The sequence below is a fragment of the Ahaetulla prasina genome, chromosome 13, assembly GCF_028640845.1.
Source record: "Ahaetulla prasina isolate Xishuangbanna chromosome 13, ASM2864084v1, whole genome shotgun sequence".
NCBI classification, from domain to species: Eukaryota; Metazoa; Chordata; class Lepidosauria; order Squamata; family Colubridae; genus Ahaetulla; species Ahaetulla prasina.
In genome coordinates, this window is record NC_080551.1 from 22,364,073 (window position 1) to 22,380,813 (window position 16,741).

Below are 16,741 nucleotides of genomic sequence, written 5' to 3' on the forward strand. Positions count from 1 at the left end.
TCAACATCTTTTTCATAATGTGGTGACTGAAATTGGATGCAGTATCCCAAGCGTAGTCTTACTAAGGCTTTATAGAGTGGTACTGGTACCTCACACGATTTCGATTCAATCCTTCTGTTAATGCACCTTAGGATTGCATTGGCTTTTTTGGCTGCTGCCGTACACTACTGACTCATAGTCAACTGATTGTCCAGCAAAGCTGGGAGTTCTGGGAGTTGAAAGTCTGAAAGTTGCACTAGGACTCCAAGACCTTTTGGGGTTGGTGTTACAGATTGCACAATTGTGATGTAGGGTCTGTGTTGGATTCTCCAAGATTGCTAAGCCTCTGTGCATGTGTCTTTATGTGTGTAACTCTTCATTAATCTGCACAGATGGTGGCATTTCTCTCAGCCCTTAAGAGGAGAGACAGCCCTGTGTTTAGACTTCAGATACCAACAACATCTTTTCTGCAAGGGAACCACAGGACAAGGATGTGCATAGAAGCTTGGTCTTTATTCCAGCAAAATCGAACAGTACCAAGGAAAAAAAAAGAAGGGAAGCATTGAAGGTCGAGGGTCGAAGAATACTGCATAGTCACGTTACAACATAAAGATTGCCACGTTTGTTACATAGGTAATTATACCCTTCCCGCTAGTTGCTGAAAACATGACAGTGAGAAGGTCCCAGGATGTATTTGTTAGACACTGAAACAGAGCACACACACACAAAAAAAACGCCTACGGGATTACGGTTGATTAAGCACCAACCAAAGAGACCTTCATCCTTGTATGGCTTCAGGGGTAAGAATGAGAGGCCCAGGCTGTGTTTTCTCCACCTGGAAAAGAGGGGGACGGTGGAATTGGGTTTTCTGAAGTTCTGGATTCATAGTAGGGAACTACGGCAGAGGAGGGGGGTGGGATTTTCTCTTGGCTCCCCCCGCCCCACCAAGCCTTGAACTGGAAGACGTACAAGTGGCCAAGCCACTTAATTTACAAGACTCGGAACTTCTCTCGGCAAGGGTTCCGTTGCTGCTTCAGCCTCTTTCTACAAGACGTCCCCTCTTCAGATTGGGTTTCTGTAAAGAAGGGGTGTGTGTGTGTGTGTAAGAGTGTGTGTGTGTGTGTGTGTTTGTGTATGTGTGGTGCACATTCATTTCAGTATACAGCCAGGACGACTCCCGGGATAGTAAATGGCTGTTATCCTTCTCCATCAAAAACTTGATGGAAGATAGGCTGTCTAAGATGTATGAGGAAAGGGAGAAGGCCGGAGAGAGGTAGCACTTCAAGGTGGACCGTGGTAAGGGAAGGGGCGGAGAGGGTCAAACAACGGATGGTTCTAACCTGAGACAGGGACGCACACCTCATGTCCACTGAAGAGGGATGGAAGGAGGAAGATCTACGTTTACAAGAGAGGGGATTTGGGCCGCAAAAAAATACTCAGCTCACGCACACGCGCACACAAGGAAGACAAACTCGTTGGGCGTCTGTTGGGTCTTTCTCATCGACTAGGGTCAGCCTTGCCCCCTCACAGACCACCCCACCCCACTCACACGGGTCCCAAGTTGACCAAGTTGACCAACTGGGATCAAGAGGCAGCATGGAATCACATGATGGCGCATTTCTCAGCGGACTGCTTCAGGTCATCTATGGTGGCTTGGGCTTTGTCCTTCAAGGAATCTAGGTCTAGGTTCTGGATGTTGGTCAGCTGTCCGATAACAGAGTCCTTTTCCTCTTCTTCCTCGTTGTCTTGCTCTATCATCTTGGCCAGCTCCTTAGGCAGTTCCACGTCACCCCCTGCCAGTTGGATCTGGTTGTCGTCGGTTTCGTTCTAGAGAAAACAGGGTTAATTGACCCTTCTGACTCAGGAGAAGCAAATTGTTCTGACCCAGCTCCCCAATCATGACAAACCCTCCGACGTGAACACAAAAGATTCCTTTATTAGGAATGCCGGCAGCCCCGGCAAAATGTTTATCTCGCAGGCTAACAAGTCCATCCGGCAGCGAGTTGAATAGTTGTCTGCTACATCTATTCATCTCTGCCCCCTGCCTTTTATCCACATAAGTGGGGCTTCGCTAGCAGCGGTAACTCTTCCGTCCCAAGGACCAGCCCACAGATTTCCACTGCTCTCCTCTCCTCTGCCTTCTGCAAATCTACGCCTCAGGCACTGGACCCAGCTGTTCCTCCTCTTCCTCATGTTTTAATTTTAATCCAATAATTTCTCGCTTCTGGACATGTCAAAGCTACCTGTAATTTTCTGAATAGGTTTGGATTCCAAAGCTAAGCGGGGTTGGCCTTGGTTGCATCTGGATGAGACCACCAGGGAATTCTTGGACAATGGGTTAGATAAGGACATTTCTTCCCCCCACCAAAAAAACTTTCATAATGACAATAACTTCTTCTCTAGGATTGTCAAGTAAAATATATGTAGGAGTCCATGAATTCCCCAAGAATTAACCTTAGCCTGAGAGTAGCTTTACCTCTACCAACAAATAAATTTGAAAGTGGCCTTGAAGGAGGAACAGGAGGCTCAGGATCAGACTTAGAACACAGAACAGAGAAAATCGGAACTAGAAGGTCTTCCAGTCCAGGGGTCTCCAACCTTGGCAATTTTAAGACTTGTGGGCTTCAACAGTTAAAGATGTCTTAAAGATGCCAGGGTTGGAGACCCCTGTTCTAGTCCAACTCCCTACTCAAGCTGGAGATCCTACACCCATGATGGCAAACCTATGGCACGCGTGCCACAGCTGACATGCAGAGCCCTCTCTCTGGGCAAACGTGTAGTCACCAACTACTCTTCTGGTTTCCGGCGCGCCAGCCACCTGCTCTTCGTGGGCATCGGAGCACTGCAAAATGGCCCCAAAAAATGGGCAAAACCTGGCCATTCTCAGGCCATTTTCCAATTTTGGAGCCATTTTTAGGCCATTTTTGGCCCCAAAATAGCCTGAAACACCCCGAAAGACATCCAGAAAACAGCCCGAAAAATGGCCAAAACCAGCCAATTGACAGGGATGCACGCGTAAGCCAGCTGATCTTCAGGTTTCCGACGCTGAATAGATATATATGATATGGATGTCAACAGACCTTATAGATCAGTGGTCTCCAACTTTGGCAATTTTAAGCCTGGAGGACTTCAACTCCCAGAATTCCCCAGCCAGCTTTGCTGGCTGGGGATTTCTGGGAGTTGAAGTCCACCAGGCTTAAAGTTGCCAAGGTTGGAGACTTCTGTTATAGATAACATACAAGAAGTAAATATTGGATCAAATATATGGGCAGGTCACAACCCAATGACAATAATATGGGAAGGTCAAAAGAAAAAGGCAAGAGGGACTTTGAATGCAACAATATTAAATGACTCTCCTATACCAAGGGGTCTGCAAACTTGGCTCTTTTAAGACTTGTGGACTTCAACTCCCAGACTTTGCAAAGCAAAGCTGGCTGAGGAACCCTGGGAGTTGAAGTCCACAAGTCTTAAAAGAGCCAAGTTTGCAGACCCCTGTCTTATACCATTTCAATCTGGTCTCTTCCAATTCAGTTTTCGGAATCTGGGTGGTCTAGTGATAATCCCATTAGCTACATTCACACAATCGTGTTAACCAAGTCGGCTAGAGTCTTAATGGCAGCATTCATACAGCCGGTCAACTTGGTTAGGGTGAATCTTCTCTTAGGTTTGGTGCCTTGTGCGAATTCAGACATGGATCAGTTCCATGATGTGACTGGGCCTGCTGCCACCTTAGAAAAAGGACCCCACCGACATATAAAAACGCACACAATCTTCTCCCGGATGTAAGATACGTTCGCAAATGTCAGATATAGGGTTGCAGATGAATGACTAAATGCCAGGTATAAAAATAAGCCATTTTGTCAGAATTCAGCCTGAGGGCAAACCCCAATAAATACAGTTAGTGAAACAAATAGAGTGGAAACAAACTGCATTTATCATAAGCTCCATTGATTCGAACAGGGCCTGTTAGGAACGCAATTATAAACATAATTGGATTGTCCTAATGATGTCTGTTCTTTTTTTAAAAAAAGAAATCAGTAAACGGGTAGAATAATGGATTTCAAATTCAAATGGAAAGGATTCCAGTGGAGGCAATTGAATAGAATAGAATAACAGAGTTGGAAGGTACCTTGGAGGTCTTCTAGTCCAGCCCCCTGCCCAGGCAGGCAACCCTACACCACTTCAGACAAATGGTTATCCAACCTCTTCTTAAAAACTTCCAGTGTTGGAGCATTCACAACTTCTGCAAGCAAGTTCTTCCACTGATTCATTGTTCTAACTGTCAGGAAATTTCTTCTTAGGTCTAAGTTGCTTCTCTCCTTGATGAGTTTCCACCCATTGCTTCTTGTCCTGCCTTCAGGTGCTTTGGAGAATAGCTTGACTCCCTCTTCTTTGTGGCAACCCCTGAGATATTGGAAGACTTACTATCATGTCTCCCCTAGTCCTTCCTTTCATTAAACTAGACATACCCAGTTCCTGCAACCGTTCTTCATATGTTTTAGCCTCCAGTCCCCTAATCATCTTCTTTGCTCTTCTCTGCACTCTTTCTAGAGTCTCAGCATCTTTTGTAACATCATGGCGACCAAAACTGAATGCAGAATTCTTTGGAGAATAGCTTGAATTTCTCTTCTTTGTGGCAACCCCTCAGTCCTCACTGGCTGTTTCCATGGCCCGGCTGCAAACCCCTCACAGCCCACTAGTGGGCTGCACCCCACAGGTTGGAGAATAGCTTGACTCCCTCTTCTTTGTGGCAACCCCTGAGATATTGGAAGACTTACTATCATGTCTCCCCTAGTCCTTCCTTTCATTAAACTAGACATACCCAGTTCCTGCAACCGTTCTTCATATGTTTTAGCCTCCAGTCCCCTAATCATCTTCTTTGCTCTTCTCTGCACTCTTTCTAGAGTCTCAGCATCTTTTGTAACATCATGGCGACCAAAACTGAATGCAGAATTCTTTGGAGAATAGCTTGAATTTCTCTTCTTTGTGGCAACCCCTCAGTCCTCACTGGCTGTTTCCATGGCCCGGCTGCAAACCCCTCACAGCCCACTAGTGGGCTGCACCCCACAGGTTGGAGAATAGCTTGACTCCCTCTTCTTTGTGGCAGCCCCTGAGATATTGGAAGACTGCTATCATGTCATCCCCTAGTCCTTCTTTTCATCCCAAGCAACTCCCTACCTATTGAAAAGATGCTATTGATTCAGGGGCATCTAGATGGTCGCTATCTCTACGCAATAAATCTCTACGTCTTTGGGGCCTTCGGACCACATCCAAGGCCCACGTTTTTCAAAGGGACAGAGCATTGATGGATGTTGGGAGGCCACCATCTTGGTTTTAACTCTCCCCTTGCAGAGACTTCTGCTGCTGTCTTTGTTACACAACAACAACTAAGCTATTCCTCTTGCAAGTGGCAGCTACCCTGGTTGACGTCTTCGTAAGGCGTAGAGATTCGTAAGGATCTTGTCCCCTTTCTGTCTTCAACTGATGTCTTAAAGATCGACTCGCTTTGGGGAACCGGGAAGTTGTGTTTATTTCTGTTTACTTATTTCCAATATTTGCAGAGTTACCTCAGAAGGACATTTTTGGTGCACTGTAGTATAAATTATAAAGTATAAAGGGACATGGTGGCTCGGTGGCAAGATGCTGAGCTTGTCGATCGAAAGGTCGGCAGTTCAGCGGTTCGAATCCCTAGTGCCGCCTAAACGGGGTGAGCTCCTGTGACTTGTCCCAGCTTCTGCCAACCTAGCAGTTCGAAAGCATGTAAAAAATGCAAGTAGAAAACTTGGTGGGAAGGTAACAGCGTTCCGTGCGCCTTTGGCATTGAGTCATGCCGGCCACATGACCACGGAGATGTCTTTGGACAGCGCTGGCTCTTCGTCTTTGAAACGGAGATGAGCACTGCCCCCTAGCACACATGTGCTGGGGGAACCTTTACCTTTTACTTTTTAGTATAAATTAAAACCATGCACTATGACTTAAAACTATGCAGGGGTGAAATCCAGCAGGTTCTGACAGGTTCTGGAGAACCGGTAGTGGAAATTTTGAGCAGTTCAGAGAACCAGCAAATACCACCTCTGGCTGGCCCCAGAATGGAATGGGAATGGAAATTTTGCAATATCCTTCCCCCAGGAGTGGGGAGGGAATGGGGATTTTGCAGTAACCTTCCCCTGGAGTGGGGTGGGAATGGAGATTTTGCAATATCCTTCCCCCAGGAGTGGGGAGGGAATGGGGATTTTGCAGTAACCTTCCCTTGGAATGGGGAGGGAACGGAGATTTTGCAGTATCTTTCTCCTGCCATCCCCACCAAGCCACGCCCACAGAACCGGTAGTAAAAAAAAATTAGATTTTACCACTGAAACTATGTAATATATATCCACCTCAAAGTCAAGTAGCAAAAATGCCGCTGAAGGGCCCAGGCAGAATTAAATCAAAAGAAAGAGAATTATAATCGTGAGAAACTTCTAAACAGGAGACGCGTGAATGCTCCCAATTGAAGATTTGATTCAATAGCAATCGGGGTTGAATTAATCCTTCAGTTCAAACCGTCAAATAGAATCGAGGGTCTTAGAATCCAGGGCTTCACTTACAACCATTTGTTTGGGGCAGGGGTCTGCAAACTTGGCTCTTTTAAGACTTGTGGACTTCAACTCCCAGAGATCCTCAGCCAGCTTTGCTTTGCAAAGTCTGGGAGTTGAAGTCCACAAGTCTTAAAAGAGCCAAGTTTGCAGATCCCTGGTTTGGGGTGACTGGCTAACTAGGGAATGCTGGGAGTTGAAATCCACACATCTTAAAGTTGCCCAGATTGAAAAACTGGCCTCAACTTTAAAAAAAAAATATTGGGGATTAATTGGAGGACTCTGCAGGGTACGACCTGCAACCCCAGATTCTCCATAACCCATTTTGGACATTATTGCTATTCATTTATTTTACTCATTACATTTACCCCATCTTACCAAAGGGTAACTCTGGATGGCTTACAATATTAAAAAGATAAAGCTAGACAAAACCTACAGACCAACGGTGGATTCAATTTTTTTTACTACTGGTTCTGTGGGTGTGGCTTCATAGGCGTGGCTTAGTGGGCTTGGAAAGGGAAGGATACTGTAAAATCTCCATTCCCTCCCCACTCCAGGGGAAGGTTACTGAAGAATCCCCATTTCTTCCCGATCAGCTGGGACTCGAGAGACAGAGAATAGATGGGAGCAGGGCCAGTCAGAATTTTTACCACCAGTTCTCCAAACTACTCAAAATTTCTGCTACCGGTTCTCCAGAACTGGTCAGAACCTGCTGAAACCCACCTCTGCTACAGACAATATAAATACTATAAAAATCCCAAATATTCAACCCTAATTAAAAGATGGGAGGGAGGGAGTAGGTGGGGAGGGGATTATTGTCTATATATCTGTTGCGAACCTATTCTACTGTAGCATAAAGCAGCACAATTTCCTCAGTTTGAGTGCAAAGTTTCACTATAGTACAGTTGTGTTAGGGCAGGGGTCTCCAACCTTGGGAACTTTAAGGCTTGTGGACTTCAATTCCCAGAATTCCTCCCAATTCTGGGAGTTGAAGTCCATAAGTCTTAAAATTCCCAAGGTCGGAGAGCCCTGATGCGGAGAAGCTCCCTAAAGAAACCAGACGGAGGTCGCTGAAGGCCTTACTCCATACCTTGGGCAGTTTGTATTTGTCACGGAAGTGAGTCCGCAGCGTAGCACGCTCAGCCTTCTTCTGGGCAAACTCGGCATCACGCTCCATCCTGCAAAAGTCATGAGGAGAAAGAAATTGATTTCAACCACTGAATAGGCCTGCCTTTGTGTCCAAACAGTCTTGGATCGTTTGTGGCAATGTAAGAATTCTAAACTGATGACTCACTTAATTCCACCCTCTCACTTCTGCCTTCTCTTACCTCTGCCTATAATAATCAATGTTTTCATAGCAATGCTCTTAATTGCAACGATGAAAATCCGTTCTACCGTATTATTTTTGCATTGCAAGGAGAGGAATTGAACTGAAAGAAGACCACACAACAAGTAAATATCTGGAGTATTGGGCAAAAAAATAATGAGGAAACTTCATCAAGTCATCAAGTTTTTTTTCAAGGATGCCCCCATTTCTGTCTCAGAGATATAACATGGCAACATTCCTCCAGATAGACTCCTGGTGTGCTAGAACCCCAAGATGAGCTTCACAGAACCTAAAATCCAAGACCATCAACAGGATTCAATTGAAGAATAACCTCAGCATATCAACCAGCGAACTTTACGTAAACACATAGCCTCAAAGCTGGGAGGAACAGTCAGATCTGAACAGTAAGGCCACACTTGGAATATTGCATCACGTTTTGTCCACCGTGATTTTAAAAAGTTGTTGCAACTCTAGATAAAAAGTGCGGAGAAGAGCAACAAAGATGATTAGGAGGCTAAACTATATGAAGAATGGTTGCAGGAACTGGGTATGTGTAGTTTAATTCAAAGAAGGACTAGGAGTGGCATGATAGCAGTGTTCTGATATCCAAGGGGCTGCCCCAAAGAAGAGTGGGTCAATTTATTCTTCAAAGCATCCGAAGGCTGGACAAGAAATAATGGATGGAAACGAATCAAGGAGAGAAACAATTTAGAACTAAGGAGAAATTTCCTGACAATTGGGATAATTAACCAATGGAACAACTTGCCTCCAGAAGTTGTGGGTGGCCCATCACTGGAGGTTTTCAAGAAGCTTGGACAGCCATTTGTCTGAAATGATCTAGGGTTTTTGCTTGATCGGGGGTTGGGCTAGAAGACCTCCACTTCCAACTCTGTTCTTTTGTTCTGTTCTGTGGTCTTTAAGGCCTTATGAAAGGCTAACCGGGTCAGAGCCATCCTGCTTCCTGGAGGGCAGATACAGAGGAGGCAGGATGTCAGGTTCCGAGAAGATGGCATTGCTTGATGGAAGAGACCCTGGAGCATGGCCTCTCTGCTTGATCTGGAGGGGCGAGCCAAAACGATGGGAAGACAGGCAGTCCCACAAATAGCTTGTCTCTATTATTAGCAAATGTGCTCCAGTTGGCAGGCTAGGCCAAAATCGCCAGAGGATGACTACACGGGAACAGAACGCTTTCCCAAAGGAGACTGTTATCCAGGCCAGTGTGAAGTTAATCAAAAGATATGGACAACAGTCACATTAATTAAGCAACGAAACTTGGCTTAGTTACTGAGAAATAATTGCCTGTCCTCTTTCTCCACTCGTATCCAATCGTGGTGGAAGTAGAACTGTTCCACTCTTCTATTCTAAAAATCACATCCAGTTTCCAATATCTAGCTATTATAATTCTGAAATGTGGAAATTAGCTTTAAATGATAAAATGACATGTGATATTAAAATTAGAAGTGGTGTGTATAAAGAAGATATTTTCTGGAAGACTTGGAAACCATTTGTGGACTTTGCGCTTGGAACATTGGACGCTTCAGTACCTGTACCTCGAGAACGTGGATTTTGGCAATCATGAGGATATATCCGAAGACCCAAATCTTCCTTTTATGTATAGCACAAGGGTGTAATAATGTATTTTCTTTTTGTTTGTTTGTTGCAAAAAAAAAATAATAATAATAAAAAAAAAAAAGGAAGTAGAACTGTTGTGTTGCGCGCTGCCTAAATATACACCGTGCGTGCGCGCATGTGGCTGGGTGGGTGGGTGAGATCCAATCTCGCTTGTAAATGACCTTATTGTTATCATTTTACACCATCTCCCCTCTATTGATATTGTAAGTATTATTTCTTATTATTATCTAAGCCCCGGATGGAATCCCAGTTTCTGTATTATGTAACCGAGAAAGCCTAACCTCACATGAGGTTCATTCATCACCCCAGGCTCTGACATGGTTCGATGATCGCATTCCCTAACAAACCTTCATAGAAATTATGAACAAAATCCCAGGTTTGTGGAATGAACCAGCAAAGAAATAAGAAGCAAGAGTCGCTAGGTGTAAAGAAGTACATGAATCCTTAAGTGAAATTTTAATAAAATTGATTCCTGGTTTGTTTGTTTGTTTGTTTGTTTTGGCTATCATACAATAAGCCAGGGTTAGTCATTATCCTTGTAACTTCCTTTAATCTGCTGTGACTAGGCTGGCTTTGATTCAAGGTGGTAGGAAACTGATGGCTTAGTTAGTTCGCACAACATTCTCAACTTAATCAGGATAAAAATCTAGCTGTTGCAGTCACGCAACCTAAGGACCTTGATTAACTGTGTGTTTGTGTCTGCCTTTACACACTTAACTGATGTGATGGATTCGCTAGGCAAATATTAGGCCAATCCAGAAAATGGCTGCAGGATCCAACCATCCAGGATCTTCAGAAGACCTTGGAGGTCTTCTAGTCCAACCCCCTGCTTAGGCAGGAAACCCTACACCACTTCAGACAAATGGTTATCCAACATCTTCTTAAAAACTTCCAGTGTTGGAGCATCCACAACTTCTGGAGGCAAGTTGTTCCACTGATTAATTGTTCTAACTGTCAGGAAATTTCTCCTAAGTTCTAAGTTGCTTCTCTCCTTGATGAGTTTCCACCCATTGCTTCTTGTCCTGCCTTCTGGTGCTTTGGAGAATAGCTTGGCTCCCTCTTCTTTGTGGCAGCCCCTGAGATATTGGAAGACTGCTATCATGTCTCCCCTGGTCCTCCTTTTCATTAAACTAGACCTACCCAGTTTACCCATTAAGTATTCTTAATTGGTTCCATTATATCTCATTTCAGGGGCATAACTAACTAATTCTCACTCCAAGTCCTATGACTCAATTAATTCCCCATCCTGGGAACATTTAAACAAAAGCCCCTGACGACCCAAGCTGTTAAGACAGCAGGACTGACCAAAGAAATAATGGGCCCATCCTCGTGGAAGGGTATTTAAGCAGAGGTTGGATGGCCATCTGTCAGGCTTCCCGCAGCCAAGGCTAAAACTAGACACTTTGCAGGCAGTGATTCAAGGACACCTTTCTCTGATGCCTTTTGCGAAAGCGGAGAAAAAAATTACTACCAAGAAATTCAGCAATGTGCAGATCGCAAGCTGTGCTTATGACCTAATAGAAACGAAGTTCAACCACTTGCGTTTCTTTTTTCCTCTTCATGTAGGTCTATGTGACTTCGACTCCGTGCACTGAGCCATCGAGGCATGAATCTCGTGACTGCGAGAGGGATTAGTTCAGTCCCAGACGGAATGTTCCTAATCTTGTTGGATGTATCTGTCACACCATCTTTCAAAGTTAACGCCGTTCTGTAGTTTCTGCCTCGGGACGAAGAGGAATTTCCCTTTCGGTGGTATAATTCTGTGATGTAGTTTAAAACGGACACCCGAGGGTTAGGACAGCCCTGACCTAGACTCCAAAGAGACGGAAAATTAAGTACCGTCAAGCAAAGCAGTGCTCCTGGTCTATTAAATTAAATTCTTGTTATAGGTCAAAGAGAAGAAATAGGATTTATGGGTCTCTTAGCTCTTTAGCTTAAAAAGCTAAGAATACGGGCCATTTCTAACCAATTCGGTCGTGTTTATGTTTCTGAGCTTATTTGCTCTGCCTATGATCTTATATCCGTCTGAAAAACTTGTTATCGAAATTGCTTCGATGCAAAACCCTTCGGAAAACCAGAACTCGCGCCACAACGCAGTTTCATAATAAAAACCAGGTGGACCTCTAGCCAAAATCCTTAATCTACCTTTAAGCCTAAGTGACTATCTTTTGGATACAGACTGTAGCTCCTCCATGCTTCCTGCAAAGATAAATAGAAGGCAGACAGAGGGGCTTACTCACGAGGGACGGGGTGTGAAGATGAACAGTTAAGGTATTATAAAACTCGGAGAGCCGAGTGCAGAAAGTGAGTAATTCCAAAGAAGAACAATGTATCATGTACGAAAGCAGCTTTAAATAATGTTTGTCTCCCTTCTCCCCTCTCCTCCCCAAATTAGAAATAATTCAGAATATAAATAAATCCATAGTGAGATATAGTGGGGCTTTTTTTTTCTTCTCTTCCTGAGAAAACAATCCCATCCCTTGAAAGCCAAAGAGGATTAAAAGATTAGGGGGAGTTCATGAAAATACATTACTGACATTCCCTGCTCTCTTGTAACAAATGGAATATCCTGGCTGCCAGTCTATGTTTCCTCCTCTGCATATTAGAAAGAAACTGAAAACAGGTGCAGGATCCTCTTAACTCAGTCACCATTTAAAATGAAATATCAGCTTCTACAATCTGCATTCGACAGCCCTGAATTCCTATATTTGCATTTTAGAGAGCGGAGGATTTGAGGTCGAACTTTGCATAAAAACTGCTTAGTGCCAAGGATTTATTTCTGCGCAGATATTCCTGAGAGCTATTTTTAATTTAGCTCACAAATTTGCTCTATTTTTATGATAAGCTCAGCCCCTTCTGATGTTTAGCTAGAATCCATCTAAAACTATCCTGATCTGGAGCTTCCAAGTAGCTTCTTCTTCTTCTTTTTTTCCCGGAATTCCTACTCGTTTTATTTAGCGTTAAAGGTATGGATCTCGGCATCAGAATTTCTGAACTAAACAGGTTGAAGATTTTGTTCAGCCTAGGATATCAGAAATCTCCACTCTCTGCGCATGTACTCGTCTTCCCATTGATCCCGTCGCTCTAAACCGATAAGTCATGTTAGCCTTGAGCCAACAGCCACATCCATGTTCAGACCGGGTATCTGGGTCCTTTCCTGGTATATGTTCATTTGGACAATAAATGTCATGTGCCTGAACCACCTGATAGAAGGCTGAATCAGAGCTGTTATACAATGAAGTATAGCTCATGTTAATTTAAAGTGAAATCAGCACATCTTATTTGATTATTCTGATTAAAAAGGAGTGAAGGATTTGCTCAAGCATAGGCCTGTGAAGGAGGCATTCAGAAGACTAATAGTGACAAGACACGTCAAGTTCAATTAATGAAGTGGACTGTCATCCAATAATGCTGATGCTACCATGCACTTGTCAACCAACAACTAAACTTTTCTAGACTATCCCTGTGAGATGTATTGGAACTCAGTGTTCATCCTCCATCATGGGAAAGGCGGCAGCAGCAAAGTATAGTTTTGAGCAGTTGATATTATGCGACTCTATTATTGTTTCCTCAACGTGCAAGATACATTTTCTGATGTTTATGATGTGACTGTCGTTTGTGGCAATGTAAGAATTCTAAACTGATGACTCACTTAATTCCACCCTCTACACTTCTGCCTTCTCTTACCTCTGCCTACAATAATCAATGTTTTCATAGCAATGCTCTTAATTGCAACGATGAAAATCTGTTCTACCATATTATTTTTGCATTGCAAGGAGAGGAATTGAACTGAAAGAAGACCACACAACAAGTAAATATCTGGAGTACTGGGCAAAAAAATAATGAGGAAACTTCATCAAGTCATCAAGTTTGTTTGTTTTTTCAAGGATGTCCCCATTTCTGTCTCAGAGATATAACGTGGCAACATTCCTCCAGATAGACTCCTGATGTGCTGTATTGCTAAATGACATCAGGATGGCCAGTCAGGCGTTCTCAGCTATGATGTCATCATTCTCAGCCAGCCATATGACGACATTGTAAGTCAGAACACCTGGAGGGCAGCAAATTGGGGGGAAGGAGATGTCTAGCCCGATGACACATCACAAGGACTGCATTTATCATAACGCATGCTAAGAATCAGAGAAGAAGGAAGAAGTGGAGAAGAGGTCTCCCTTCCAGCATTTATTAAATTTATACACCTTCTCATGCAATACACACTTACTTTTCTTCCACCAGCTGCTTCTGATACTCTTCATATTCTTCCTTCGTCATTCCTTGGGCTTCCGCTGGAGATTTGTCCCCTTCTCCTTTGTCTTCTCCTCCCAAGCCACCGGTGAGATTCTTCAGTTGCCCACCGACCATTGACTTCACCATGAAAGCCATGGCTAGGCAGAACGGAGAGCGGCGGCGGCAGCTACGGGAGCAGAGTCAGCACCCAACTGGAGATGGCGGGAAGACGCTCAGGTGGGTCGTGGAGTAGGCTGGCTTCTTAGATCAGCATCTCGTCTCTTGTTGAAGAAGGTTCCCCTCGTCGTTTCCCATCGAGGCTCAACAGGGCTCCGGAGGGGGGGTGTAGGGAAGTGTAGACCAAGGCCAAGGGAAAGAAATTCAGCACCTGATGTCCGCGGACAGCTCCGAAGAAACGCGCACGGAACTGGCAGCTTTGCGGACTCGGAGCGCTCGTTTCAGCACCACGGCGCTCGGACAGCGACTGCCGTCGATGGGCGTTTGGGAGCCGATGTGCCGACGGGGCTGATCCGGGAGAAAGACTCCCCTCCCGCCGCGCAGGGCCGTCCTTCCGAGCCCCAACCCTCTTAAGTTGGTCTAAACCTCGACTCTCCAAGCGTGACAAGTTTACTCCGCCCCCTGAGCCCTCCCTTTCTGGCTTCCCGGCCCCACCTTCCTCTGTACTTTTTTTATTTATTTATTTATTTTAAGAAAAGAGACGCGCCTTGCCATGATGCCCGCCTCTCGTTGCTTCTTTCCAGCCTTTGGCAAGAAGGTAGCCTCGACTGGGGCTCACCTTAAAAAAGAGAGAGAGAGAGACAAATCTATCGCTGAAACAGCTACTTTGGGTGGCAGCGTCTGAATTCATAACATAACAACAGAGTTGGAAGGGAATTCATCCATTGGGAGGAAAAGTTGGAGGAGTAGGGACCCCGGTTTTTTTTTTCCCACCGGCTTTGCTCAGCCTGGCACGGGATGGGCCGGATAGCAAATCCTATCATTTGGCTCAAAGTTAGGGGGATTTGCGTCCAACGCATCTGGAGGGACTCCAGGCGAAGAAGACAGTTATAAGCACGCAAAGACAGATATGATGGACGGAAAAGTGGGAAGCCGTGAGGTTAAGCTATCATTCAATCAGGCCACACGTGCAGCTAAACTTCAGCTGGCTTTTCTGGAGAAGTAGGTAAAAAAGATGATTTTTTAACCTCTTTGGACTGGCATGCTTTTCCTTTCTTTTGTTCTTGGCCTCTTCAAGAACCTTTATACTTATCTTCAAGAGTTACTAAATTTCTAGAGCCCATATAAAGAGTTTGCTGGCACTTAAAAGACTGGTTTAATGAGGTATGCCCTTCCATTTGACCGCTGTGTTTGAACTGCATGTTTACTCAATACCAACATTTCTGGACAAAGACCATAAACTAACCTCACAGTTGGGTTTGCACAACTTAGTTGGGGCAAAGTGTAGTTGATAGCTTGGGATGCACAGCCGATGCAAACACACCCACCCATCAAAACCGAGTCTCACTGGATCTGGTTCTTTATTTACCCTCCTGCTTTTCAGTGAAATTTCACTCCCAAAAGTGACTTGTAGAGCAATTAAAATCAAACACCATAGCATTAGCAAGTTTGTGATTGCAAGGCTATTTTAGACCTTGGTAATAATGGCTGGAACGTTAGAGGTTTTTAAATTCTGGCATAAAGTGGGGGGGGGCGAAGGAAGGAAGGAAGGAAGGAAGGAAGGAAGGAAGGAAGGAAGGAAGGAAGGAAGGATGGATGTGGGAATGAGAGGCAGGGAGGGAGGGAGGGAGGGAAAGGGAAGAAAAGCAACAAGAAGAAGATAGGAGAAAGGAAGAAGGGAAGGGGAAGGGGAAGGAGGGGAATGGATTTTCTAGAAATCACAATGGGAGGAATGAGAAAACATTTAGAACAGATAAAAAGAGCATGGGAAGAGCTCAGCTACAAAGCTTCTAGTTTGAATGGATAATGCCCATGAGCAGCAGCTAACCTCCTTTTTCAAAAAAAAAATATTTTTATTACAATTTTCTTTTTTCATAACAATTGTGCATATTCGACAGAACCGTGACATTATTGTATATTTTGGATCTACCTTCCATATAATTTCTATATACATTATATACATCTAATCATCAATAGCCATATATATATATATATATTTTATATATATATATAAAACTATATATATATATATATATAAAACTATATATATATATATATATATATATATATATATATATATATATATATATATATATATATATATATATATATATATATATATATATATATATATATATATATATATATATATATATATATATATATATATATATATATATATATATATATAGTTTTCTATTTCTATTGATTGTCCATGTGTACCAATTTTCCCAGACCGCATAGTATTTTGAATCTTCTTTTTCTTGTAATTCTACAGTAAGCCTATCCATTTCTGCTCAATCATATACTTTTTGTATCATCAGACTCTCTGGTGATACGCTACTGAGTTCCCAATATTGCGCGAAAGCAATCCTCGCCGCTGTTAGAATGTGCAAAATCAAACATCTTGGTTTTTTTTAAATCAAGTTTTATCTTAAGCATTCCCAAGAGAAATGTTTCTGGGTTCAGTTCAATTTGGCATCTTGTTATATCCTGTAACCATCCCAGTAAGCAGCTAAGCTCCTAATGTAAAAAAAATAATGTACTATAATAGACATTGCTATGGCGAGTGAGCAAATGGCTTCAAAAACGCCCTCCTATTTTTGCACCTGAATAATATGAACACTGCTTTTGATAATCATGGCAAAATTTAACCCTCATTGAAAAATAGAAAAGTGAAAGGTATCACATCTTAAGAGACCAGAATAAGAGAGCTGGAAGGGACCTTGGAGGTCTTCTAGTTCAACTCCCTGCTAACATTCCAGACAAATGGCTATCTAATCCCTTCTTTAAAACTTCCAGAGTTGGAGCATTCACAACTTCT

The 16,741-nt window shown here is 43.5% G+C and overlaps 1 protein-coding gene across 1 annotated transcript; it reads right to left on the bottom strand.

The window, feature by feature from the left end:
- Nucleotides 1-1,581: 1,581 nt before the first annotated feature.
- CPLX3 (complexin 3) lies at nt 1,582-13,896 on the bottom strand. Its single transcript, XM_058156684.1, has 3 exons — nt 13,736-13,896; nt 7,645-7,732; nt 1,582-1,806 (listed from the first exon to the last, which is right to left on the bottom strand). Exons 1-3 carry the CDS (start codon nt 13,894-13,896, stop codon nt 1,582-1,584), a joined length of 474 nt encoding a protein of 157 aa, XP_058012667.1.
- Nucleotides 13,897-16,741: the final 2,845 nt, after the last annotated feature.

Bases quoted from the DNA above. Each gene is read 5' to 3' on its own strand.
- CPLX3 (XM_058156684.1), bottom strand. From the start codon at position 13,896: ATGGCTTTCATGGTGAAGTCAATGGTCGGTGGGCAACTGAAGAATCTC. The intron at 7,733-13,735 runs GTAAGTGTGTAT...TGACTTTTGCAG, and splicing joins AAGCAGCTGGTGGAAGAAAA to GATGGAGCGTGATGCCGAGT. The intron at 1,807-7,644 runs GTATGGAGTAAG...TGTTTTCTCTAG, and splicing joins ACAAATACAAACTGCCCAAG to AACGAAACCGACGACAACCA.